General features: G+C 44.2%; 2 protein-coding genes across 6 annotated transcripts; one reads left to right on the forward strand and one right to left on the reverse strand.

Annotated features, from left to right (window-relative positions):
• Positions 1–1128: 1128 nt before the first annotated feature.
• Positions 1129–5982, reverse strand: LOC309524723 (uncharacterized protein). Its single transcript, XM_082209671.1, has 2 exons — positions 5857–5982; positions 1129–3844 (listed from the first exon to the last, which is right to left on the reverse strand). Exon 2 carries the CDS (start codon positions 3299–3301, stop codon positions 1178–1180), a length of 2124 nt encoding a protein of 707 aa, XP_082065797.1. The 5' UTR covers positions 3302–3844; positions 5857–5982; the 3' UTR covers positions 1129–1177.
• Positions 5983–6372: 390 nt separating this feature from the next.
• On the forward strand, positions 6373–19188 carry LOC309524823 (uncharacterized protein). Of its 5 annotated transcripts, none has more exons than XM_082209915.1 (10): positions 6373–6502; positions 8341–8475; positions 8928–9054; positions 9743–9823; positions 10705–10775; positions 12437–12563; positions 14225–14305; positions 15961–16041; positions 17081–17158; positions 17637–19184. In XM_082209915.1, exons 2-10 carry the CDS (start codon positions 8422–8424, stop codon positions 18665–18667), a joined length of 1731 nt encoding a protein of 576 aa, XP_082066041.1. In that variant the 5' UTR covers positions 6373–6502; positions 8341–8421; the 3' UTR covers positions 18668–19184. The 5 variants fall into 5 exon arrangements, with proteins under 5 accessions (XP_082066041.1, XP_082066042.1, XP_082066040.1 ...); XM_082209916.1 differs by lacking the exon at positions 6373–6502 and adding an exon at positions 6541–6689 and having other exon boundaries at positions 8341–8466; positions 17637–19187; XM_082209914.1 differs by lacking the exon at positions 6373–6502 and adding an exon at positions 6541–6689.
• Positions 19189–24903: the final 5715 nt, after the last annotated feature.

Here is a 24903-nt window from a genome sequence, read left to right on the forward strand (position 1 = left end):
AAGTATCAACAGAGTTGAGAATGTATATATAAAACAACTCACTTTCTTTTCTTCAGTCCTGTTAGTCCTCACCTAGATTCTTTTTTATTCAAATAGTTTATACCCTTTCCCCTGTGTTCCTTGTAAACAATTCTACATGCAATTTTCCCCCTTCAAATTACGAAATATCCCTAGCTAAACAAGTTATTTAGTCCATTCCTTTATCACCCAATTTCGTATCTTCAAATCTCCACTCTCTGTTGTGATTGCTGTGATTTCCTGGCCCCATCTTGTATTTGTGTTTATTCAATTTCAGATTTAAATTTGTCCATAAATCTTTGTTCTTCAGAAGTAAAAATTACTCCCTCTGGTATGTCCCATCTAAGCTGGATTCTTTTCTGTTTCAGTTTACCTGTAAAAAATAATTAGTCTTTTCTCTTATGGGGAATCTTCAGGGGAATCTCTTTCAGCACAATTACATCTGTATTGACCATTTTCAGCCTAGTATCAAAACGTCGCTGTAAGACTTGGTCTCTTAGTCCCCCCCCCCAACAAAATGTAAAAATGCTAAGAAATACAAATATATCAATTGATGCAGAAGATTTTAGAAGTTAATGTTCAATTGAAGCAAGACCTCCTTTCTATGACTAATGGATATGCAATTAGAAAATGATTGTGGACGATTATTTGACTACATGATTATAGCAGCAAGACTTTTATTATGCAGAAAGATGGAAAGATTTAACATTACCTGCTACAGAGGAAGTGTTGTGGAAATTACTGGACTTGGCTGAGATAGCAAAGCTGGCGTGCTTAATCACAGAAAAATCATTCTTATTTAATAATTATTGGAAACCCCTTATGGGCTTTTTGTGGGTGGGAGGTGGGAGGAATGAACTTGTGATATCTAGGTTTGGAGATTGAACAATATACAGGTTTATGGAAAGTATAATTTTGGAGTGAAAATTTTCAATAATTGTTTATATAATAGCTGACAAAGAAGGAATTGGAATCCATCCCTTCTTCTTTCTTTCTTTCTTTTCCTCTTTTGCCTTTTTGTATTTTAAAAAGATATTTTGTATTTGATACTAATCTTTGTATTTCTTCTTTAAAGCTTCAATAAAAAGACATTTTTTTAAAAAAGAGGCCTTATTAAGAAAAGGATTTAATCACACACGTGTGTAAATAGTTTCTCCCCTTAGTGGCTTCTTTGATGTTGAGCAAGATTTGATTTAAGACGAAAGCTCTTTCCACACTCCTTGCATTCATACGGCTTCGCCCCTGTATGGGTTCTTTGATGCTTAGTAAGACCTCCTGTTTGGCTGAAGCTCTTTCCACACTCCTCACATTTATATGGCTTCACTCCCGTGTGGATTCTTTGATGCTTCTTAAGGCTTCCGCTGCAACCGAAGCACCTTCCACATTCCACACATTTAAATGGTTTCACGCCTGTGTGGATTCTTTTGTGCACAGTTAGGTTTCCTTTAATAGTGAAGCTCTTTCCACACTCCTCACATTTAAATGGCTTTTCCCCTGTGTGGGTTCTTTGATGTTGAGCAAGAAGTGATTTAAGACAAAAGCTCTTTCCACACTCCTTGCATTCATACGGCATTGCCCCTGCATGGGTTCTTTGATGGGTAGTAAGACTTCCTGTTTGGCTGAAGCTCTTTCCACACTCCTCACATTTATATGGCTTCACTCCTGTGTGGATTCTTTGATGCTTCTTAAGGCTTCCACTGCAACCGAAGCACCTTCCACATTCCACACATTTAAATGGTTTCACGCCTGTGTGGATTCTTTCGTGCGTAGTTAGGTTTCCTTTTATACTGAAGCTCTTTCCACACTCCTCACATTTATATGGCTTCTCCCCTGTGTGGGTTCTTTCATGAAGAGAAAGAGACCTGCCGACGGTAAAGCTCCTTCCACACTCAACACATTTATATGGTTTCTCCCCTGTGTGGATTCTTAGATGTATAATAAGATAGCGTTTATTACTGAAGCTATTTCCACACTGCGTGCATTCAAAAGGTTTCTCCCCTGTGTGGCTTCTTTGATGTACAGTAAGGAGTTGCCTCTGGCTGAAGCTTTTCCCACACTTATCGCATTCATGTGGCTTCAAACCTGCATGAGCCATTTTATGCTGGAAAAGATTTGAGCTATATTTGAACCTCCTTCCGCATTCTACACACCCATACGGCTTCTCCCCTGTATGACTGATTTGATGGGACCTAAGGCTTCCGCTGCAACGGAAGTTCTTTCCACACTCCATACATTTATATGGTTTCTCCCCTGTATGGATTCTTTGATGGAGAACAAGGCTTCCGCTATGGCCGAAATTCTGTCCACATTCCAAACATTTATATGGTTTTAGCCCTGTGTGTATTTTTAAATGTCTAGTTAGATAGCTCCTGCTTCTGAACTTCTTTCCACACTCCACACATTCAAAGGGCCTCAACGCTGTGTGGATTGTTTGATGTTTGTTGAGTACTGAAGTACAAGAGAAGCTCTTTCCACATTCCTTACATTTATATGGTTTCTCCCCCTTGTGTGTTCTCTGATGTAAAATGAGGTGTGCCTGTTGACTGAAGCTTTTCCCACACTCCATGCATTGATATGGTTTCTCCCCAGTGTGGCTTCTTTCATGGACAGTAAGGGCTCCTTTCTGACAGAAGCACTTTCCACACACCAGGCATTCATATGGTTTCTCACCTGTGTGGGTTCTCTGATGTACATTAAGGGCTCCTCTCTGAGCAAAGCGTTTTCCACACTCCATACATTCATATGGCTTCAGCCCTGTATGGGTTCTTAGGTGCACCACAAGTTTTCCAGCATCTCTGAAGCTCTTCCCACATTCTATACAATCATATGGCTTCTCCCCTGTGTGGATTCTTTGATGGATGGTAAGGGCTCCTGTTTGACTGAATCTCTTTCCACACTCTACACAGTGATATGGCTTCTCCCCTGTGTGAGTTCTTTGATGTATAGTGAGGATTTTGATACAACTGAAGCTCTTTCCACACTCCACACATTCATATCGCTTCTCACCTCTGTGAGTTCTCCGATGTGAAGTAAGGTCTTGCCTTTCACTGAAGCTCTTTCCACACTCCTCGCATTTATAGATCTTCCCCCTTGTGTGGATTTTGCAGTGTCTGTTTAAATTTGATATAGATTTGAATGTCTTCCCACAGTCTGGGCACTTTTCCCTTCTTCTCTTGTGGTCTTGTGGAACAGGGAGTTTGTGGACGTTGGTGCTCTGAGAAGCAGAGGTTTTATTTTCCTGGCTTCCCTTGTTCCTCTTTCGACCCCTTTTCTTTCCAGTCATCTCTCTTCCAACCTTTTTCCCCACAATGTCACTTCAGAAGACTGTCAGAAATCGGCTATTATGGGAAAAATGAAAAGAAGGTGGCTATCCTAGGCAAGATTTTAAAAAGGAAGTAAAGATACTTCTTTCTTCCCTCACTCTACAGTTTGATGTGAAGTATGGTTTTCACTACAACTGAAACTCTTTGTACCATTCATGCGTTTATAAGCATTCTTCCAGGTGTGGAATCCCTTATCCTTAGGGCAGGACTGCAACTGAAGCTCCTCCTCATTTATATGGTCTTCTCCCTTCTGTGGGTTCTGCAGTGTCTATTTAATGTATATTTCAATATTTCCCTCCAAGACTGGATATTCTTCCCTTCTGTTCAATTCAAAAACTTCTTGCAGGTGCAGGACTGCATGGACATCAACACCTCAAGCAGCTCAGAATGTCTTCCACTCCTCTTTTCATTCCTGCTGATTTTTAAATATTTGTCTCTTCATGTTATACTTGCGCCTTCCCAAAGAAGCAGCTCCTGATAATTCTCACTCTCCTGCCCATCCACTGCATAGGATTTAAAAACAAAATAAAACACCACATCAGGAGTTTGAACCAGAAACTAAAGATCGTGTTAGGGATAAAGGCTAATTAGCTGCCTCCCTTAATTCAGTTTTCTCCCCTTTCCTCACTGCACGAAAAACTGCTTAGGACACTAGTATGACCGCTATATTATTCACAGATAATGAAAGCAATTTTGGCATGCATCTAATTGAATATAGTAAATAGTAAACAGGACACTGAAAAATAAATAGGTAACAGCACATTAGCTTAATGAGAAGTTAGCGTGGGTTTGTAAGAACAGCTAATGGATTCTGCTCTGAGACCTGCGGTTATAGGGCGGTATACAAATCTAATTAATAGTAATAATAATTCCTGGTTGGTTGGAAATCATATGGGTGGGTTGCGACTGTTGTGGGAAAAGGTGTTCTAATTATGTGACCGGTTAGCTTATGAATATATGTTAGTTCAGGGGGTATAAAATATCATGTTTGAGAGCTACAACCTTGCAGCCCCTTTGGGATTTCTGGATGTTTGTATTAATAAGGGCATAATTTTTCACTTAAAGCCACTGCCTGCTGGCATTCCTTTTTTCAAATTTTATTTTTTTTCTCATATATAATGTTTCCTATATCCACTATGTCACTCTTTCTCTTATCTTTATTTTTTCTCTTCTTGCAAAAACCCCCCGACGCCTTCCGCTCCCCCTCTATCTCTCTTTGTTTTGAAACAATTCTTCTGTCAAGTTGGCTGTTCCCAAAACAAAGTTCTGTTCACACAAAGAAGAAAGATTCCGGTAGTTAGCCGTGTTGGTCTGACGTAGTCGGGGGAAAATAATAATTGTCCAGTAGCACCTTAGAGACCAAATAACAAACTTAGCTGGTTGTTGGTCTCTAAGGTGCTACTGGACAATTTTTTAACATTTTTTTGACAAAGAAGAAAGTTATTTTTCGCCTTTCCTGCTAGTCTCTGCAGCGGAAGGCGAGGTGGAGGGGAGGAAAGAGACCTTGGAGATGGCTTTAGTTTTTTAAGCTTCTTTTCTTAAATCCAGTCAGGTAGCACCTCTAAAAGCAAATTCAAGCCTTCACCCAATGAATAACTACAACAACAACAGATAGGTAGCCGTGTTGGTCTGCCATACTCAAAATAAAAAAATTCCTTCCAGTAGCACCTTAAAGACCAACTAAGTTAGTTCTTGGTATAAGCTTTCATGTGCATGCACACTTCTTCAGATACCTGAAGAAGTGTGCATGCACACGAAAGCTTATACCAAGAACTAACTTAGTTGGTCTTTAAGGTGCTACTGGAAGGATTTTTTTTATTTTGAGTACAACAACAACAACAGGGCAAAAAGAAGCAGGCAGCCAAGGTATCAAGAGGAATTATCCCTCTAATAGGGAATTGAAGAAGGAGGCCAAGGTATCAAGAGGAATTATCCCTCTAAATAGGGAATTTTTCTTCCACTCCAAAGCCCCCTCTCCTGCTCTGCATTCCCTTCCTCCTCCTCCTTTCCTGTCCTGGGATCTCCTTTGCATTCAAAGGCACTCTGCACTCCTCACACCTCCCCTTGGGGCTGAATGGGGGTTTGGGATATCAGCGGCTGCCTCCTTTCCCCGGACAGCCCCTGCCGGCCAGTGCAGCCAATACTAGTTGAGCCAAGGGGTGCAAGTCAGCTTCCTTCGCTCCTACTGAAGCAGGCTCGCCCTTTTGAACCCCGAGGGAATCTCGCTTCGTTTGCAACGGAAGAGACCACAGATCATGGGCAGAGGGACACACTTTCCATGCAAAAGGGGGGCAGACAAACACGCACACGGAAATCCCGGAAAGCCGCTGCCAGTCCGCGCAGGCAACGCTGAGCGAGGTGAACGGTTAACCGATGGTCTGAACTCAAGATTTTTCCCTTGGCTGGTTGATGGTTTGCATCCACCCAGTTTCCCGCGCATCTAGCATTGCTTGAAATGTCAAATAAAACGCGCCAAGGCCCTATTGGAAAAGGGGGAGGAAGGCTCCTTACTTACAGTTTATTTGTATTTGCAAGGACGGCTGCAGATGTCATGCCTACGCCATGGATCTGGCATAAAAAGAGAGAGATTGAGAAAGGGCGGGAAGGAGGGAGGAAAAGGAGGAGCTTTGGTGGGATTCCTAGGAAAGTGCAAAGTGCATTTTCCCCAGGCGATCTGCCAGTCTCTGCACCTGCCCTCTGCTGGCTGGAGCCGTGCATCATCATCATCATCATCACCACCATCATCATCCTTTATTTATACCCCGCTCATCTGGCTGGGTTTTCCCCAACAGAATATTAAAAACACGATAAAACATCAAAATAAAAAAACTTTCCTAAACAGGATTGCCTTCAGATGTGCACACAGACATACACACACCACACACCTCAACACATAAAAAATAGGCGATGTGTTTTTTGGAATACGAAGTTTTATTTCTAAACAATATTTTTGCCCTTTTGATGCTTTGGAGTCCAAGAGAACAAGTGGGAGCAACCAAGAGGCTTCGAAACGGTTAACAGCAGCGACAGGGCTGCCGTTCCTAGAGCGGAACGGAAGGCTGGCGGGAGAGGAGGAGCTTCCGCTTCCTGTTCCGGTGGAAGTGGGGGCAGCTGCTTGGCGCGGCTGCCTCTGTCCGTCCTCGCAGAGGCGCTGGAGGCGGGTAACTGGGGGGGAGTCGCCAGGTCAAGGGGCGGAATTGGGGGGCGAGAGGGAGAGGGATGCCAGGAGGAAGAGGCGCAAAAGGGAGGGAGCCCCGTCCCTCCTGGGGGGAACTAAGGGGCGACGGGGAAAGGTCTTCATCTCCTGGGAGGGGAAGTAGGAGACTTTGAATGGATCATCCTTAAATTGTAAGTTTCCCTTCCTAGACAAGTTGAAGGGCTGCCACAGAACGTCCTTTTCTCTTGACTGCTCATTTGACAGTCTTAACACTCTTGCTTTGAGTTTACTTTTCATAAAAAGTGACTAAATGTAACTAATAATAATAATAAACACCTGCCACTTTGGGATTAAGCGTTGTATAAATCTCTTAAAGGCAGAAAATTGCAAACAGTACAGGGGCCAAGACATATCCAGCCTTATTACTTGCACACTTGCTATTTAAAGAACCAGAGCTGTACATTTAAGACATATTCATGCCACAATTGCTTTTCAGTTTTCTGTGCCACAGTAGTTTCCTGTGCTTTGACTTTCACTGCCTACATACGACACTTCCAAGAGAGGCTTTCAATAAAGGGTATATCCAGGTACATAAATGAGTAAGTTTGTTCTGTAGCTTGCTGATCTAAGCACCATGTTGGCCAGAAAATCATAATCTCAGCCTTATGTTAATTAATCAGCAGGCTTTCTGGATTACACTATATGCTGAACACCTCCAGGTTATTTTTGAGGCCTGATCGGAAAAGTGAGCGGAATACTAAATCACCGGCATACATCAAGATTGAGTTCTTTCTGTTCCTAATTACTGGACACAGGGAGTTTGCATTGCCTAAACATGGCACCAAATGATTAATATAGAAGTGGAAATGAGTGGAAGGCAGAATGCAGCCTTGCTTCACTCCTCACAACGTTCCAAAAACATTAGTCTTACTGTCATTTAAGCCTACTCTGAGCTTCATTTCTGTGTTCTTGTATAAATAGCAGAAGTCTGCAGTTGATGTTGGCAATTTGACATCTCTCTTTCAATTATTCTTAATGTTCTTAGTACGTTTACTTATAATATAGTTCAGAGTAAAGCATTGGTCCATGGTACAGGCAGTGACCCTCTTAGGTGCATTCAATTGATGCGCAATCACTGACATGGGGAACGGGGCAGGGAGCATTTATATGCGCTCCAACTATGCACGGGGGACCAAAAACAAAAGGCCTCCTCTGTACTGTTTGCAATTTTCTGCCTTTAAGAGATTTATACAACGCTTAATCCCAAAGTGGCAGGTGTTTATTATTATTAGTTACATTTAGTCACTTTTTATGAAAAGTAAACTCAAAGCAATCTACAATATGATACAAAAATCAAAGGCACTCTAAAACAAAGCAAAACAAAAGCTTAAAGTTCTGTATATGAATGTTTGTCACTCCAAACCAAAATTTTGGAGTCGCTTGCATCAAGGGCTGCTGTTTAATATCCTCTCTTTCCTGCCCTTTTCTTTTACTAACTGCTATGCTTGCAAGGGCAAAAAATTATGTTTCTGTTAAGTACAGCAGTTTCTGCAAGAGCATTCCCGGCAAAAGTGGTAAAAAAGAATAGAGAAACAACCAACTTCAGGTCCACATTAAAGTCCAGTATTACTGAGGCCTTATTTATTTCCTTGACATCTGATGGGAGGGCGTTCCACAGGGCGGGTGCCACTACCAAGAAGGCCCTCTGCTTGGTTTTCTGTAACTTCACTTTGTACAGTGAGAGAACCGTCAGAAGACCCTCGGATCTCAGTGTCCAGGCTGAATGATAGGGGTGAAGACTCTCCTTCAGCATTTTATCCGTTTGCCTTTTTATTCCATCAGGAGATGTTGAAGGGATGCTGGCAGAAGTGTCACCAAAAGAATCCAAAGAGCAGGCAGAGCAAAGGAAGCTGAGGCTTCAAGATGGAGACAGCAGGCAAGAGGGGAGGCGAAAGCAGAAACCAGAGGGTAAATCAAGTATGTCTCAGGGTGGTGAAAATCAAATTCACAGAGAGGAGAAAAAGTATGAATGTACAGTGTGTGGAAGTAGATTTGGTTATCGCTCAACTCTTACTTCACATCAAAGAGTGCACACAGGGGACAAACCTTATAAATGTTATGAATGTGCAAAGAGCTTCACTCGCAACAGCCTACTTACTAGACATCAACAAACTCACAGAGTGGATGAACCTTATAAATGCTGGGAGTGTGGAAAGAGCTTCCGTTGCAACAGTGCCCTTACTGAATTCATGCAGGAGAGAAACCTTACAAATGTTTTGAATGTGGAAAGAGCTTCAGTGGCAGTTGCTCCTTTACCTTGCATTAAAGAATTCATACAGGGAAGAAACAGGAGGTGTTGTACTTGACTGCTTATGTTACATCGCACAGTTTTGTGTGAGTGATAGGAACTGCCTTCCATTTTCTTCCAGGTTCTGGTGTCTTTTGAGGAAGTGGCAGTATATTTCACCCAGGAAGAATGGGCACTCCTGGGTCCAGCTCAGAAGGCTCTCTACAGGGAAGTCCTGCTGGAGAATTATGAGGAATTGTCTTCTCTGGGTAAGCATCCTTTGGTTGAGAGATGTGTATGTTTGTTTCCCCAAAACCACTGACCACTTAAAACATTAAAGAACCTGAAAGCAGTTTACAGAAATAATAAAGCAATAAAATTATCAGGAAAATAGCTTAAAAAACCAACTATTTAAACATTCTAAAAATGATTAAATACTGCCCTAAAAACCAGATTGAAACACATGACAACTGTCTTATTTGCCTGGAAAAGGTGACGTAAACAAAAATGTTTTTATTTGTTTAGTCATGTCCGACTCTTCGTGACCCCATGGTCCAGAGCACGCCAGGCACCCCTGTCTTCCACAGCCTCCCACAGTTTGGTCAAACTCATGTTAGTAGCTTCGAGAACACTGTCCAACCATCTCGTCATCCCCTTCTCCTTGGGCCCTCCATCTTTCCCAACATCAGGGTCTTTTCCAGGGAGTCTTCTCTTCTCATGACGTGGCCAAAGTATTGGAGCCTCAGCTTCAGGATCTGTCCTTCCAGTGAGCACTCAGGGCTGATTTCTTTCAGAATGGAGAGGTTTGATCTTCTTGCAGTCCATGGGACTCTCAAGAGTCTCCTCCAGCACTGTAATTCGAAAGCATCAATTCTTGTTTTTATTAGCAGGTTCTAAATAGGGTGCCACGGAAAACATACCCCTAACAATGATGTATCTTCTGCTTTTCCCTCAAAGAAGGGCCTCTGTTTCCTCAACCTCGCCTCATCTCCTGGTTGGAAGAAGAGGAAGAGGAATTTGTCCAGAAGAAAGAAGCAGGTGGGTGCCTGAAGAACACAGGAAGTGCATTGAGCCCAGCTTCCTGTTCTCGAGGTGGCTAAGCAGATCCCTGTGGGCAGGCCATGAGCTGTGAGCACAACAGCAACGCTTCCCAGTCATGATCCCTGTTGTGAGGTTTTTTGGTTTTCCGTTAATTTAATTTTTTTCCCCTTCAAATTACAGTTTTACAATCACATATCCGAGGCCATTCTTTTTCGGACGTGGGTGGCGCTTTGGGTTAAACCACAGAGCCTAGGGCTTGCTGATCAGAAGGTCGGCGGTTCGAATCCCCGCGACAGGGTGAGCTCCCGTTGCTTGGTCCCTGCTCCTGCCAACCTAGCAGTTCGAAAGCACGTCAAAGTGCAAGTAGATAAATAGGTACCGCTCTGGCGGGAAGGTAAACGGCGTTTCCGTGGGCTGCTCTGGTTTGCCTGAAGCGGCTTAGTCATGGTGGCCACATGATCCGGAAGCTGTACGCCAGCTCCTTCGGCCAATAAAGCGAGATGAGCGCCGCAACCCCAGAGTCGGCCATAACTGGACCTAACGGTCTGGGGTCCCTTTACCTTTATCCAACATACAACAATCTTCTTCGTTCCAAGCACTGAGCTGCTCTGTGGTTGCTCAGTCATAACTATTTATATTTATTATCTGCTTTGCTCATAAAAAGAACCCAAAACGACTTAACAAAGAACTCAGATGTGCTTCAAAGCAAAACATTCCTTCTTCAGGAGCTTGGAAAATGGGCAAGCTGCTTCCAGTCAGTTCAAGAACCAGCTTGAAAAAGTAGTTGAGCAAACCCATGCCACATTCCTTCTACGTATATTGTGAAGGGAAAAAACAAAATGTTTTATCCTGCTACCTTTTCCATGCCACTTTTGCAGGTAGTCAAAAATGCGGCAGGTCCTCTCCTCTTTGGGATGAAGTGGAAGGAATGGCCCTCCCTTCAGCTCAGGTAATTGGGTCTGGAGGTCTCCTCCTGTGGCTTCTTCGTTTGTTTAATTGGTTAGTGTTTTCTGAGGCAGCACATAAAATTCTCTCAGCATGGTAGAAATAGAGTAGAAACATAACTCCATACAGCAGGGGCACAGACGGTGAGGCCTCCCCTCTTATTGGGACCCCCCTAGTGAAGCTGAGGAGCTGACTGGCGCCTACTTTGAGCCCTGCTTTGTCCGTTTGCAGGCATGGTTTTAATAATAATGATAATTTATTATTTATACCCTGCCCATCTGACTGGGTATTGCCGGCCACTATGGGCAGCTCCCAACAGAATATTAAGAGCACAATAAAACATCAAACATTAAAAATTCCCTAAACAGCGCTGCCTTCAGATGTCTTCTAAAAGTCAGATAGTTGTTTATTTCCTTGACATCTGATGGGAGGGCGTTCCACAGGGCGGGAGCCACTACCGAGAAGGCCCTCTGCCTGGTTCCCTGTAACCTCACTTTTCGCAGTGAGGGAACCGCCAGGAAGCCCTCGGAGCTGGACCTCAGTGTCTGGGGTTGAATGATGGGGGTGGAGATGCTCCTTCAGGTATACTGAGCCGAGGACATTTAGGGCTTTAAAGGTCAGCACCAACACTTTGAATTGTGCTCGGAAATGTACTGGGAGCCATTGTAGGTCTTTCAGGACCAGTGTTATATGGTCTCGACGGCCACTCCCAGTCACCACAGACCCTCGTGCTTTTTGCACACACTGTTCTTATCCTCCGTCCAGGCAAGGAAAAAAAGCAGCAGGCAAGGAAAAAAGCACCAAGGAAACATTCTAGCTGGGCACAAACCTGTGGTGAGGGTTTTCCAAGCCCTCTTAGCACGTTTCTCCCTTTTGTCCTGAGTCTGAGCATCTTCAAAGCCCATGACTCTTTTGGTAAAGGCTGTTCTCCAATTGAAGCGCTCACAGGCAAAATGGAAGAGTAATGAAATCCCCTCTATACAAGACTGGATCCAAAAGCTGACAGAATATGCCGAATTAGACGGTCCAGCAGAAAAAATAAAGAATAAATCAAAACAGGAATTTGTTTCAAAATGGGAGGTTATCAAAGAATATTTGAAAAATAAATATAGTAGTTTAAATTCTGTTGCAGCATTCAAGGAACTTCAGTAATAGTTGCAAGGTAGATATAAGAAATCAGATATATTAAGAAAAAGTTTAATTATGATAAAAGTGTGTATTGGCAATAAGTAATATGAAATCGAAATATGTAATAGATGGGAGGTTGGGTCTTTAGTGTCAAGACCAATATGTGTTTTATTGTTTGTTAAGAAAATAATGTGTCTATGGTTATTCCTGTGTGTAATTTGGTATTTGTGTTTTTTCTTTTTTCTTGCTGTATCAATAAAAATTAATAAAAATGAAAATGAAGTGCTCGCAGGCCAATGTTTCCTATTTGTCAGTGTTTATACTCCTTTTTTTAGATTTGCTTTGAGAGAGTCTTTAAACCTCTTTTGTTGACACCCCTGGTGTACATAAAGACTCACTGTGGGGTGGTTCTGGAGGTGGGTGCTCATTACGGTATCTTTTACTTCCCTTCCTTGAATATTTCTCTCTCTTTCTCTTTTCTTTTTCTTTTTTTGGGAAGGTACCATCAGAATTATGGATATTTCCTCCTTTTTTCAGAGTTTGGTGTCCTTTGAGGAGGTGGCTGTGTACTTCACCAGGCTCGAGTGGGCTTTGCTGAATTCAGGCCAACAAGAACTCTACAAAGATGTCATGCTGGAGAATTACAGGAACTTGGCCTCTCTGGGTAAAGATCCCTCTGCGCTCACTTTCTTGAATTCCTTATCGTTCTCTCCATATCATAGAGTTGGAAGAGACCACAAGGGCCATCGAGTCCAACCCCCTGCCAAGCAGGAAACACCATCAGAGCACTCCTGACCTATGGTTGTCAAGCCTCTGCTTAAAGACCTCCAAAGTAGGAGACTCCACCACACTCCTTGGCAGCAAATTCCAATGTCAAACAGCTCTTACTGTCAGGAGGTTCTTCCTAATGTTTAGGTGGAATCTTCTTTCTTGTAGTTTGGATCCATTGCTCCGTGTCCGCTTCTCTGGAGCAGCAGAAAACAACCTTTCTCCCTCCTCTATGTGACATCCTTTTATATATTTGAACATGGCTATCATATCACCCCTTAACCTCCTTTTCTCCAGGCTAAACATGCCCAGCTCCCTTAGCCGTTCCTCATAAGGCATCGTTTCCAGGCCTTTGACCATTTTGGTTGCCCTCCTCTGGACACGTTCGAGTTTGTCAGTGTCCTTCTTGAACTGTGGTGCCCAGAACTGGACACAGTACTCCAGGTGAGGTCTGACCTGAGCAGAATACAGTGGCACTATTACTTCCCTTGATCTAGATGCTATACTCCTACTGATGCAGCCCAGAATTGCATTGGCTTTTTAGCTGCCGCGTCATGGTCAGTTCTGGCTAAGCCAAGCCTTCCTGTGCTAGCTGCCAAAATTAGACAGGTGCCACCCAGCTTAGGTGCCTACTGAGGTCATTTTGGGCTAAAGAAGATTTTTCCCTCGAGTTTTCACCCAGACATTTGGTCATTGATTCTGCTCATATTGATTCAGAGCAGACTCCCAATGTATAGTCAGCAGAGTAAAAACATAAACACGCTGCAGGGAGCATGGTTTGGCTTTAATAATAATAGTAATAATACTATATTTTTTCCAATGCAAAGTTATAAAAATCCATATATATCAATCCATATTATCCATGGTAATTGTTAAACAACAAGTGAAATCAGAATCCTGCCAATGTTTCCATCTGCTTAAAGTGGTCTCTTAGCTAGCTTATAAACTTTTCCCAATCTTTTGAAAAGCTTTTGTCCTCTTGGTTCCTGAGTTTTACAGTCAGCTTTGCCATTCAGTCAGCTTGGTTTGCCATTCCTCTCTGGTAGGGACCTTGTCTTCTTTCCATCTCTGGGCTAGCAGCATCCGGGTGGCTGTTGTTCCATACACAAAGAGTCTTTTCTGGTCCTTTGGGATGTTGGTACCTGTAATTCCTAATAGAAAAGCTTCTGGTTTTTTAACAAAAGTTATTTTAAAAAAAATTTTCATTTCATTATATATCATCTCCCTTGCAGTCCACTGCCACATTTTCTTTACATTTCCAGCAGATGTTTGTACTTGTCCTATACGTTTTTGCCGGCTTGGTAGGAGTCAAATACCAGTGGTACATCATTTTCATAGTTTTCTTTCCAAGTACAACATGCTGTGAATTTCAGGTCTGTTTTCCATAACTTATCCCAATCTGCCATCTGAATATTACGCCCCAGATCCTTTGTCCAGTGTATCATTACCTACTTGACCAGTTCATCTTCTGTACATGGTTTGGATTTTCTACAAACCTTTGCAGCCCTGGGTGCCACCAATAACGCTTTTTGCTTTCTTTCTTTTTATTCCATGAAGAAGGGCCACTGATGCCCCATTCGGACCTCATCTCCTGGCTTGAAGAAAAGGAAGAGTGGTTGGGCCAGAAAAGAGAGGCAGGTGGGTTCTTGGGTAGAGAAGATGATTTTGGGGGGTGGAACCTGTGGCTTTTCGGAGCTTGCTGAATTAGAATCCCCATGGGTGGTTTCGTCGTCTCCTGGTGTTTTTGTAGTAAATTCTACGTAGAATCAAAGAATTGTCAAGTTGGAAGGGACCCTGAGGGTCATCTAGTCCAACCAACTGCAATGCAGCAATCTCGACTGAAGAATCCATGACAGAGTGGATGGAGCGATTGGCGATAAATGGCGTTGGTTTGGAGATGGGTGGAAGTTGCTATAACCACAGTTGCTTTGGTGATGTGGTTGGGGGTCAGTGATGGATGGACATGATTGCTTTGGTGGTAGATGGAGTGGTTTGGTGATTGTTTGGAGTGGCTGGTGCAGTGATGGATGGAGATGGAGTTGCTTTGGTGACTGTCAGGCTGCCAAGGCAAGGCTTACCTACCCCCTCTCTGTAGATAACAGTGAAAGCAGTCTTTTGCAGCAACAGAGAGGTTTATTGGATGCAGCACAAACATTCAGCATCCATTCTCATTGTGCAGGTGCTCCCAATTGAGTTCCTCCCACTTCCCTCTACAGTGGTAAAGTAAAGGTAAAGGTACCCCTGACCTTTAGGTCCAGTCGCGGACAACTCTGGGGTTGCGCGCTCATCTCGCTCTATAGGCCGAGGGAGCCGGCGTTTGTCCGCAGACAACTTCCGGGTCATGTGGCCAGCATGACTAAGCCACTTCTGGCGAACCAGAGCAGCTCACGGAAATGCTGTTTACCTTCCCGCCGGAGCGGTACCTATTTATCTACTTGCACTTTGATGTGCTTTCGAACTGCCAGGTTGGCAGGAGCAGGGACTGAGCAACGGGAGCTCACCCCGCCGCGGGGATTCGAACCGCCAACCTTCTGATTGGCAAGCCCTAGGCTCTGTGGTTTAGACCACAGTGCCACCCGCATCCCTTCTACAGTGGTACCTCAGGTTAAGTACTTAATTCATTCCGGAGGTCCGTTCTTAAGCTGAAACTGTTCTTAACCTGAAGCACCACTTTAGCTAATGGGGCCTCCTGCTGCTGCCGTGCAATTTCTGTTCTCATCCTGAAGCAACGTTCTAAACCCGAGGTACTATTTCTGGGTTAGCGGAGTCTGTAACCTGAAGCATATGTAACCTGAAGCATATGTAACCCGAGGTACCACTGTAGTTACTTCCGTCTTCCTGTCTCCTCACCACGTGATCCCTCCACCACTAAGCCTATCCGGACGCCTTGCTCTTGGGCTCATGGCCTGCACACTTTATACTGAGGATGACTCAACCAGCTCTCTCTCTTCCTGTTCCTCTCCCCTTGGTTGCTCTTCTCCCAGCTCAGCCCAACTGTCAGTTTCCAAATTGTGTCCTTCCATGAACCATTGCTCCAGAGGAGCTTCAGGATTAGGCCCTTTAGCAAAGGGTGCATTAGCCGTCAGTCTGGTTCCTGACAGTGACACCAGACGGATGTTTCTAGGTCCATCTAGTGCTCCCCCTCTCCCATTCCTGTCCCGTATCAAAGATCTGGTCCTTTGGGTTGGAACAGAGGTATGGAAAAAAGACAGCATGGTTTGGATTTTCTATAAACTTCTGCACTCACCGGGGCCATCAATAACAATTTTTGCTTCTTTTTTAATTCCATCAAGTAGGGCCTCTGATGCTCCAATCAGACCTCATCTCCTGGCCTGAAGAAAAGGAAGAACTGCTGGTCCAGAAGGAAGTGGCAGGTAAGTCCTTGGAATATATAGCAGGGATGGGGGAAACTCTATGGTCTTCTAGCTGTTGCAGTAATGCAACTCCCATGAGTGCTTTCGACATCTCCTGGCATTTTTGTAGTACCTTCTAAGCAGAGCGGATGGAGTGGCTGGTCATGGGTGGAGTTTGACGATTGAGAGGGTTGTTGATGGATGGAGTGCTTTGGCGATGGTGGGAGTGACTGGTGGAGTAATGGATGATGGTCGAATCGCTTTGGTGACCCCAGACGGATGTTTTAAGGCAGGCACCCCTCCCAAACTCAGCCCTCGAAATGTTTTTGAGACTACAATTCCCATCATCCATGACCACTGGTCCTGTTAGCTAGGGATGATGGGAGTTGTAGTCCCAAAACATCTGGAGGGCCGAGTTTGCCTATGCCTGTTTTAAGGTCTGTGCATTGCTCTCCTCTATGCTTGTCGTCTTTCAAATATCTGGGAGGTTGAGATGGTGTCAGGGACTGGACTGAGGAAGAATGGTGTGAGCCACCCCCTTTTCCTGAACCTTCCCAAGGGCAGGAGGACTGTATTGATTTAGTTTGCAGAGGGGCATAGTCCAGAGGGGGAAAGCTGGGAAATACTGGATGAGGACAGGAGACAGCTGGCAGATTCAGTCCGTGGACATCATTTCTGATGCCATGCACCCCTTCCCCTAAAAGATGGACTTGGAAAGTGATGGAACAGAAAGCGCAATGGCAACAAGCTCAGATTGCCCGATGTAGGAGTGATGTAGATGGGGACAGAAGGGGTAAACCTTTACTGGGAGCAACGCCATTTTTTAGCATGATATGCATTTCTTGTCTCTCGCTGTGATTATTAAAGAACTTATCTGGTAAGAGCACTCTTTTCGTTTGATCTGCTTAATTACTGCCACCGAGGGAGGGATCCGATTCCCTGAAGCCTGGCAGATGGGATGGAGGGCTGAAAAGAGAATACATGGTTCGGATTTTCTTTGACCTTTTGCAGTCACAGGTGGCATCAATAACAGTTTTTGCTTTCTTCTTATCCCATTAAGAAGGGCCTCTGGTGTCCCAATTGGACCTCACCTGCTTTGAAGAAAAAGAAGAGTTGTTGGTCCAGAAGAAAAGGACAGGTAAGTCCTTGGATATAGAAGATGGATGAGAGAAACCCTGTGGTCTCCCAGATGTTGCTGAATTGGAACTCCCATGAGTAGTTTCAACTTCTCCTGGTATTTTTGTAGTACATTCTGTGTAGAGTGGATGGAGCTGGTTTGGTAATGGATGGATGTTGCTCATATATATTTGCTTTGGTATGGAATTGGGGTTGGTGATGGATGGAATTGGTGTTTTGGTGATGGATGGGCTGTTTTGGTGATGGCAGAAGTAACGAGTGGAATGGTTTGATTGTTGGAGTGGTTTGATGACTGAGAGGGAGAGATTTGTTTTTGGCAATGGATGGCGTTGGTTTGGCGATAGTGAAAGTGGTTGGGGAGGGATGGGGTGGTTCAATGGTTAGAGCAGATGGAGTGGTTTGATGACTGAGGGAGAAACTCAGAGTGATTTGCGCTTTTTACCTGATCTTCATTTTCTGTCTGCCCCCTCCTCATGCAGGTGATGGACAGGACAATGAGAATTACCAGGCGCCATATCTAGCGCTGGCAGAAACAACCACACGTGATATGGGGAAAGAAATGTTTGGAAATCAAAGAGAAAGGCACAAGGCGAACCGATCAAAGCCTAGGCAGAAGAGGCAATTTGCTTCCCAGAGGGCTGAGGTCCATGAACTCCTGACCCCTCCAGAAGACTGTAAAGATAATAAGAATATTACGTGTCCAGTGTGTGAGAAAATATTCCAGTATAGATCACAGTTAAATACACATAGCAGAAGTCACACAGGAGAGAAACCGTACAAATGCACAGAGTGCGGGAAGAGCTTCAGTACAAGCAGTTCCCTTACTGCACATGGAAGAACCCACACAGGAGAGAAACCGTATAAATGCATGGAGTGCGGAAAGAGCTTCAGCCAAAGAGGAAGTCTTATTGCCCATCAAAGAACCCATACAGGGGAGAAGCCATATAAATGCATGGAATGTGGAAAGAGTTTCAGTCAACTTGGACATCTTATTTCCCATCAGATAATCCATAAAGGGGAGAAACACTTTAACTCCGGACAGGTGGACTGTGGAAAGGGCCTCCATGATAGCATAACCTTTACTGAACATCAGAGAACCCGCACAGGAGAGAAGCAGTATAAATGTCTGGAGTGTGGGAAGAGCTTTGATATGAGAGGAACCCTTGCCAAACATCAAAGAATCCACACAGGGGAGAAACCATATAAATGCATGGAGTGCGGAAAGAGCTTCCGGGCTAGCTGGACCCTTTGTATACATAAACGAATCCACACAGGGGAGAAACCATATAAATGCTTGAACTGCGGAAAGAGCTTCCGGGATGGCGGAACTCTTGCCAAACATCAAAGAATCCACAAAGCGGAGGAAAGATATATCTGCACAGACTGTGGAAACGTCTTTCGTGGGAGCGGTAGCCTTACTTTACATCAAAGAGTCCACACAAGGGAGAAGCAGTGTGCTGGGTGGAACCTTTCCGAACATCAAATAATCCACATGCGAGAAACCATGTAAATTTATGGAATGTCAAAATGCCTTCTAGTATACAGTTACTGACTCATCCTTTTATGCATGAAAGCATTAACCTGAGCCAGAAATGAGCTCTAGTTAACCGCTCCCAGCAGCCATTCTTTTTCCCTCTCTCTTTCTCTCCGACTTCCTGAAAACCACACGAATGAATCTTTCTACAAGAGTTTTCTACAGTTCCCGTCTTTGCTAACACAAAGACTACACGGTTCCTTTTTTGTAACAAAACCAACTTCTTTTCAAACAGTTTGGAACCTTTTCTTCGTTGCTTTTACCGCCAACGGATGGAGACTTGTTTGCTGTAACTTCTGAAACTAGTTTTCATGGGGAACATTTGTTTAAAGGCGAATGAGGGCAGATATAGAATCTAACCACATTTTTATGTGCTTGGTAAGGTAAAGGTAAAGGGACCCCTGACTGTTAGGTTCAGCCGTGACCGATTCTGGGGTTGTGGCACTCATCTCGCTTTTACTGGCCGAGGGAGCCGGCGTACAGCTTCCGGGTCATGTGGCCAGCATGACTAAGCCGCTTCTGGCAAACCAGAGCAGTGCACGGAAACGCTGTTTACCTTCCCGCCGTAGTGGTACCTATTTATCTACTTGCACTTTGATGTGCTTTCAAACTGCTAGGTTGGCAGGAGCAGGGACCAAGCAACCGGAGCTCACCCCGTCGCGGGGATTCGAACCGCCGACCTTCTGGTCAGCAAGTCCTAGGCTCTGTGGTTTAACCCACAGCGCTACCCGTGTCCCTATGTGCTTGGTACCAATTGGCAATTGTGCTAACTCTGTATGAGAAAGTAAATCTTTTTGTCCAAACGTCTCTCTGCAGCATCAGGTTATGGGGCTCAGGCAACACGTCGGTCGGAGATTTTCAACCTTTTTGGGTCCACGACTCCGTTGACCAACTACCTTCTTTGTATGGCACCTTTGTGGGGCTCAGGAGCCCGGTTAGGTCACTCCTTGCCTGCAGAGTTGGCAGACTCTCACCCTTTTTCAAACACCCTCCCTCGCGGGGTGTTCCATCAGTCTCCTCTCCTCTCCCTTCTTGGGAGTCCTCCAGCCGCTGCTGCCACCTCTTTAATGAACTTGTGTAGAGTAGTAAGCTCTTTCATAGAACCATAAAATTGTAGGGTTGGAAGGGATCCTGAGGGTCATCTAGACCAACCCCCTGCAAAGCCGGAATCTTTTGCTCAATGTGTGGCTCAAACCCATGGCCCTGAGACTGCAGACCTTGGACTGAGTAAATGTGAACCTATCCAGATGATACAGGTCAGCAGTACAAAGCTGTCAAGGACCAATTAATTCCTGGCATGCACAAAACACATTGGAGTGAGATATCACTACATTTTTGTACATTTCCAGAGTGGAATTGTGGAACCAGTTTATTGCCCCATCAGACAGCTGACATACTGAGCAAACCTTTACATGTGAGAAGCTTTGGGTCAAGATGGGACTCTTGAGGGGGAGGGACTTAACATGCTATGTTTGTATGTTCTTTGCATGTACACATCTGCTTGTCAGATAAGAGAAACTGGCAATATACTTCATATCTGAAGAAGTGTTCATGCACACGAAAGCTTATACCCAGAACTACTTAGCTGGTCTCTAAGGTGCTACTGGACAATTTTTATATTTATTTTGGCAATATACAGTTACTGACTGTGTGCATGAAAGTGTTAACCGGAGCCAGAAATCAGCTCGTTAACATGGGAGCAACTCCTTGCAGCCTTTGCTTCTTCCTCCGTCTCTCTTTCGCTCTTGTCTTCCTGGAAGACGCCAGTAGCCAGCAGGGTTCCCAGCTCAAGAAAAATCTACATCATGTATCTTTGTTAATGTAATTTTTGTTACATTAAATTAAACTTAATTCTTTTTGTAATATAACTTATTTATTTTCCTTTTAAATTGCTTGGAACCTTTTCTTCCTTACTTTTACTTCCAATGGACGGAGACTTGTTTGTTGCAGCTTCTGAACTTCTGCAAGTAAAATCTTCACTTTTCCAAAGCTATGTGTCTGAGATTTATTCTAGCCTAAGTATTTTCATGGGGAAGAATTGTTTGAAGGTGGATGAGGGCAGATGTAAAATCTAACCAAGTTTTAATGTGCTTGATACCAATATGCTAACTCTGCAACAAGAAAGAATATTTTTTTCAATCTCTCTCTCTCCAACATGGGGAAAACGTATGAATGTATGGCATGTGGGAGGTGTATGAACACCTTACATTACATCAGGAGTAGGTAACATCCAGTATATGCTTGTCTCTCCCAGGCAGGGCCAGCCCACCCTTTAGCCTCTAACTTTTATTCTGGCACCCCTTTGGAACATCTCCATTATCCCAGGTGTTTCATAAAATCATACAGTTGGAAGAGACCCTGAGGGTCATCTAGTCCAACCCCCTGCAGTGCTGGAATCTTTTGCCCAATATGGGGCTCAAACCCATGACCCTGAGATGAAGAGTCTCATGCTTCACCAACTGAGCACGTCCAGGTCTTAGGATGTGTTGAACTGGTTTTAAAGTTAACATAGTATTAGCTAGGTCCCCCCCCCAATTATTTCTATCTTTAATATATAAGAGGCTTTAATTCGGCTATCATTTGATGTTACATTTTTGTGATTTTTTTGTTGCTAGACCTTATCATGCAGGATTGTTCCAATTTTATTGTATATTAATTGAGATGTTTTCATTTATTGTTTGTGACTACTAAAGTTTGTTATGTTTTTAGAACTGTTGGTGTGAATTATGTGATTGTTTCTGTAAGCCGCCTTGAACACGGTTTAATCATGGAAAGGAAGCATACAAATACATGGAGTAAGAAGTAACGGAGTAAGGAGGAGTAAGAAATTCTCAGAGTAAGAAGCCTGCAAGCTCTTCCCCTCTTGGGAACATGGTTGGGACTGTTGATGTACCTGTTGCCTCCATGAGCCTCCCACCTCTCTCCTCTCCTTTGTCACAGCCCATCCCAGATAAAGAAGAAGCACACATCTGGTAGTTAACTCTTTATTTGGCAAGAGAAGCACTTACAGCAGCTTCTATGGTTACACACACTTCTCTAGGCTCTAGGCAGCAGTCCATAGGAGGTCTGAGCCCTAGAGAGCAGTTGCAGCAGCAGAGGTGGTTGCAACTTTTCCTTCTAGCTTATATACTGTCCTTTGACGGGTTACACACCCACAACCTTAGACTTTTCCTGCATAGAAGACATCACTGCTTTTACCTTTTCAAGGTCCTCCATTATATGTTACATCCCCCCCCCCCATTATCATTTAGCCTCACGTGTCATTTTTAGAAGGCAATGTCTTAGGTTTTCCGAAAGGAGCGTATGTGCTTCTTTATCAAACGTTGACTATATTCTGAATTTAAAACTGCAAAGCGTAATGCTGGTGGTCAACAAAAGACATTTAAAGACTCAAGGCAAATCTTTAAAAATGTAGTATAAACACTGACAACTGGGAAACACTGGCCTGCGAGCGCTCCAGTTGGAGACCAGTCTTTACCAAAGGTGTCATGGGCTTTGAAGACACTTGAACTCAGGACGAAAGGGGAAAATGTGCTAAGAGGAAGGCATATTTGGCAAACCTTCACTGTGATCAACTCCTGCCCGGAAACCAATGTCCCCAACTGTGGAAGGATGTGTGGATCCAGAATTGGCCTCCACAGTCACTTATGGACTCACTGGTAAAACTGTGTTTATGGAAGACAATCTTACTTTGCTACAAAAGTTGCCCGCTCACAAAAATAAAAGCAGGTTTGAATTCCTCACACCCATTTTTTGTGGCTGTCATTGGAGATAATGAAGTGCACCCTTTGGGGGTGCAACATATTTTTAAATCCCATTGCTGATTCCCCCTCCCTCTCAAAAAAATCCCCTAAATTTCACCTCCTGAAGTGACAGTACTATGCCCTGGCTAGGGCTGGTGAAACGCTCCCGCCTGCAGAGCTGCTGCCTGTCTGTGCCTGCAATAGTAGGTGGGCCAGTATCTAATCTGTATAAGGCAGCTTCCTGTGTCCCTGCAGCAGGGCTTCTCCTTCCAGACAACTTGAAAACACGCAGATAGACACACCCAACGCGCTTGCTTTGCATCCCGCGCTCCGTCTTGGGGCTTCTCCTGGCGCTCACCTGGCGTCCCTTTGCCAGGGCCGGAAGCGACCGCCACTTCCTCCTTTCGCTGCCTCTCTAGGACGCCGCGCATCTCTCGGTTTAACCCCCAACAAGCCGGGCAGCCGGTGAGAAGATGAGCCCGGCTGGATCAGGAGGTGCAAAGGAAATTTTGGTTTAGGGTAACAGATGCAAAGGACGCAAATTGCCTCCATCCCCTAATAACGGTATTTCAGGAGTCATAGAAATCCCAGAATTGTAGAGTTGTTGGAAGGGACCCGAGGGTCATCTAGTCCAACCCCCTGCAATGAAGGACGAAGCAGCTGTTCCTGCGACCACAAGCCAGGCAACCCAGATGATCAGATCACATCTCTTTAAAAAGCAGGATAAGGCAGCAGGATTGTGAACCTCACGATGAAATATATTGTTCATTGTAGTATAATATACTTCGCTAATTTTTCATTTTACGAAATTCACTGTTTTCTGTAGCATACAACCGAAATGAACGAACGACTCTGTTAATTAGAGTTTTTTTCTTTCTTTCTTTTCCTTAATTCATCTGGCCATCTGTCATGGATGCTTTTTTAATTAATTAAATTTGTATATTTGGTTGACCTGATTGACATCCTATACCTATTTAAAATGTGGAGGGAGGGATGTTATTGGGTTATTGTTTTTATTTTGATTTTACATATTGTGATCATTTTTGTGAACTGCCTTGAGACCTCCGGGTATAGGGCGGTATATAAATTCCAATAATAATAATAATAATAATAATAATAAACCACACGTCATCTGCTCTCAGAGCGGTTCACAACATAAAAATAATAAAATGCCTACAAATAACAAGAGCAAATAATAATAATAATAATGCACACAAACCAATAAACCCCCTCCTCCCCCACATGGCTGGGGGTTGGACTAGATGACCCTCAGGGTCCCTTCCAACTCGATGCTATTGTCGCCACTTTGAAAAGACCAAACTTTTCTTCATCGGGTAGTTTCTTCATCCCTGCAACAGGGAAATCAGAGGTGCAAGAACATTGCTCTGGTGGCCACAGGTAGCCTTGCTCATGAATTTGCCCAGCCCTTTTTTAAAGTCTTCCAATTCTGTTGGCCAACAACACTCCTGTGGGAGGGAGTTCCACAGTTCAAAGCTTCCACTGTGTGAGGAATGACTTGCATTCAGCTGTCCTGAACCTTTCCTCATTCATCCTCGCTGAGAAACCCTGCTAGTTATAGATTATGATGACAGAGGTCCTTCTCCTCCTAGGAGACCCAATGGGGGCCTATCCAATTAAACTGAATTACAGCTCATCACTTGTATAAAATACAGTGGTACCTTGGGTTACAGACACATCAGGTTACACACTCCGCTAACCCAGAAATAGTACCTCGGGTTAAGAACTTTGCTTCAGGATGAGAACAGAAATTGGGCGGTGGCAGAGGGAGTCCCCAAGTGGTACCTCAGGTTAAGAACAGTTTCAGGTCAAGAACAGACCTCCAGAATAAATTAAGTTCTTAACTTGAGGTACCACTGTATTGGGGGGGGGGTAAGCCCTGCCCTGCATAATTGATCACATGACACAGCACACCCACCCCCCATTTGAATGGCAATGCCCATTAACTTGGGGGGGCACAAATATTTTATTGGGGGCCCCCAAAGGGACTTTGGCACCTAGAAGTTGGCTCCTGTGCAGCACATCAACCCTTAGTGTGGAGCATGGGTAGGCAAACTAAGGCCCAGGGGCCGGATCCGGCCCAATTGCCTTCTCAATCCGGCTCACGGACAGTCCAGGAATCAGCATGTTTTTACATGAGTAGAATGTGTCCTTTTATTTAAAATGCATCTGGGTTATTTGTGGGGCATAGGAATTCGTTCATTTTCCCCCCTTCAAAATATAGTCCGGCCCCCTACAAGGTCTGAGGGACAGTGGACCGGCCCCCTGCTGAAAGGGTTTGCTGACCCCTGGTGGAGGGTCTATGAGGAGAATTTTTTCACGCACCAAGTGTCCCTCACACATGGGAAGGGTTAAAGTAGCAAATGTGCCATTCCTAGAGAGGTGTGCATGTGAGAAATCACATGGATATGACATTTTTTAAAAAATAGAACATCTGCTTTTCCGGTCCCT

The sequence above is a fragment of the Podarcis vaucheri genome (genome assembly GCF_965113315.1).
Source record: "Podarcis vaucheri genome assembly, chromosome: 2".
NCBI classification, from domain to species: domain Eukaryota; kingdom Metazoa; phylum Chordata; class Lepidosauria; order Squamata; family Lacertidae; genus Podarcis; species Podarcis vaucheri.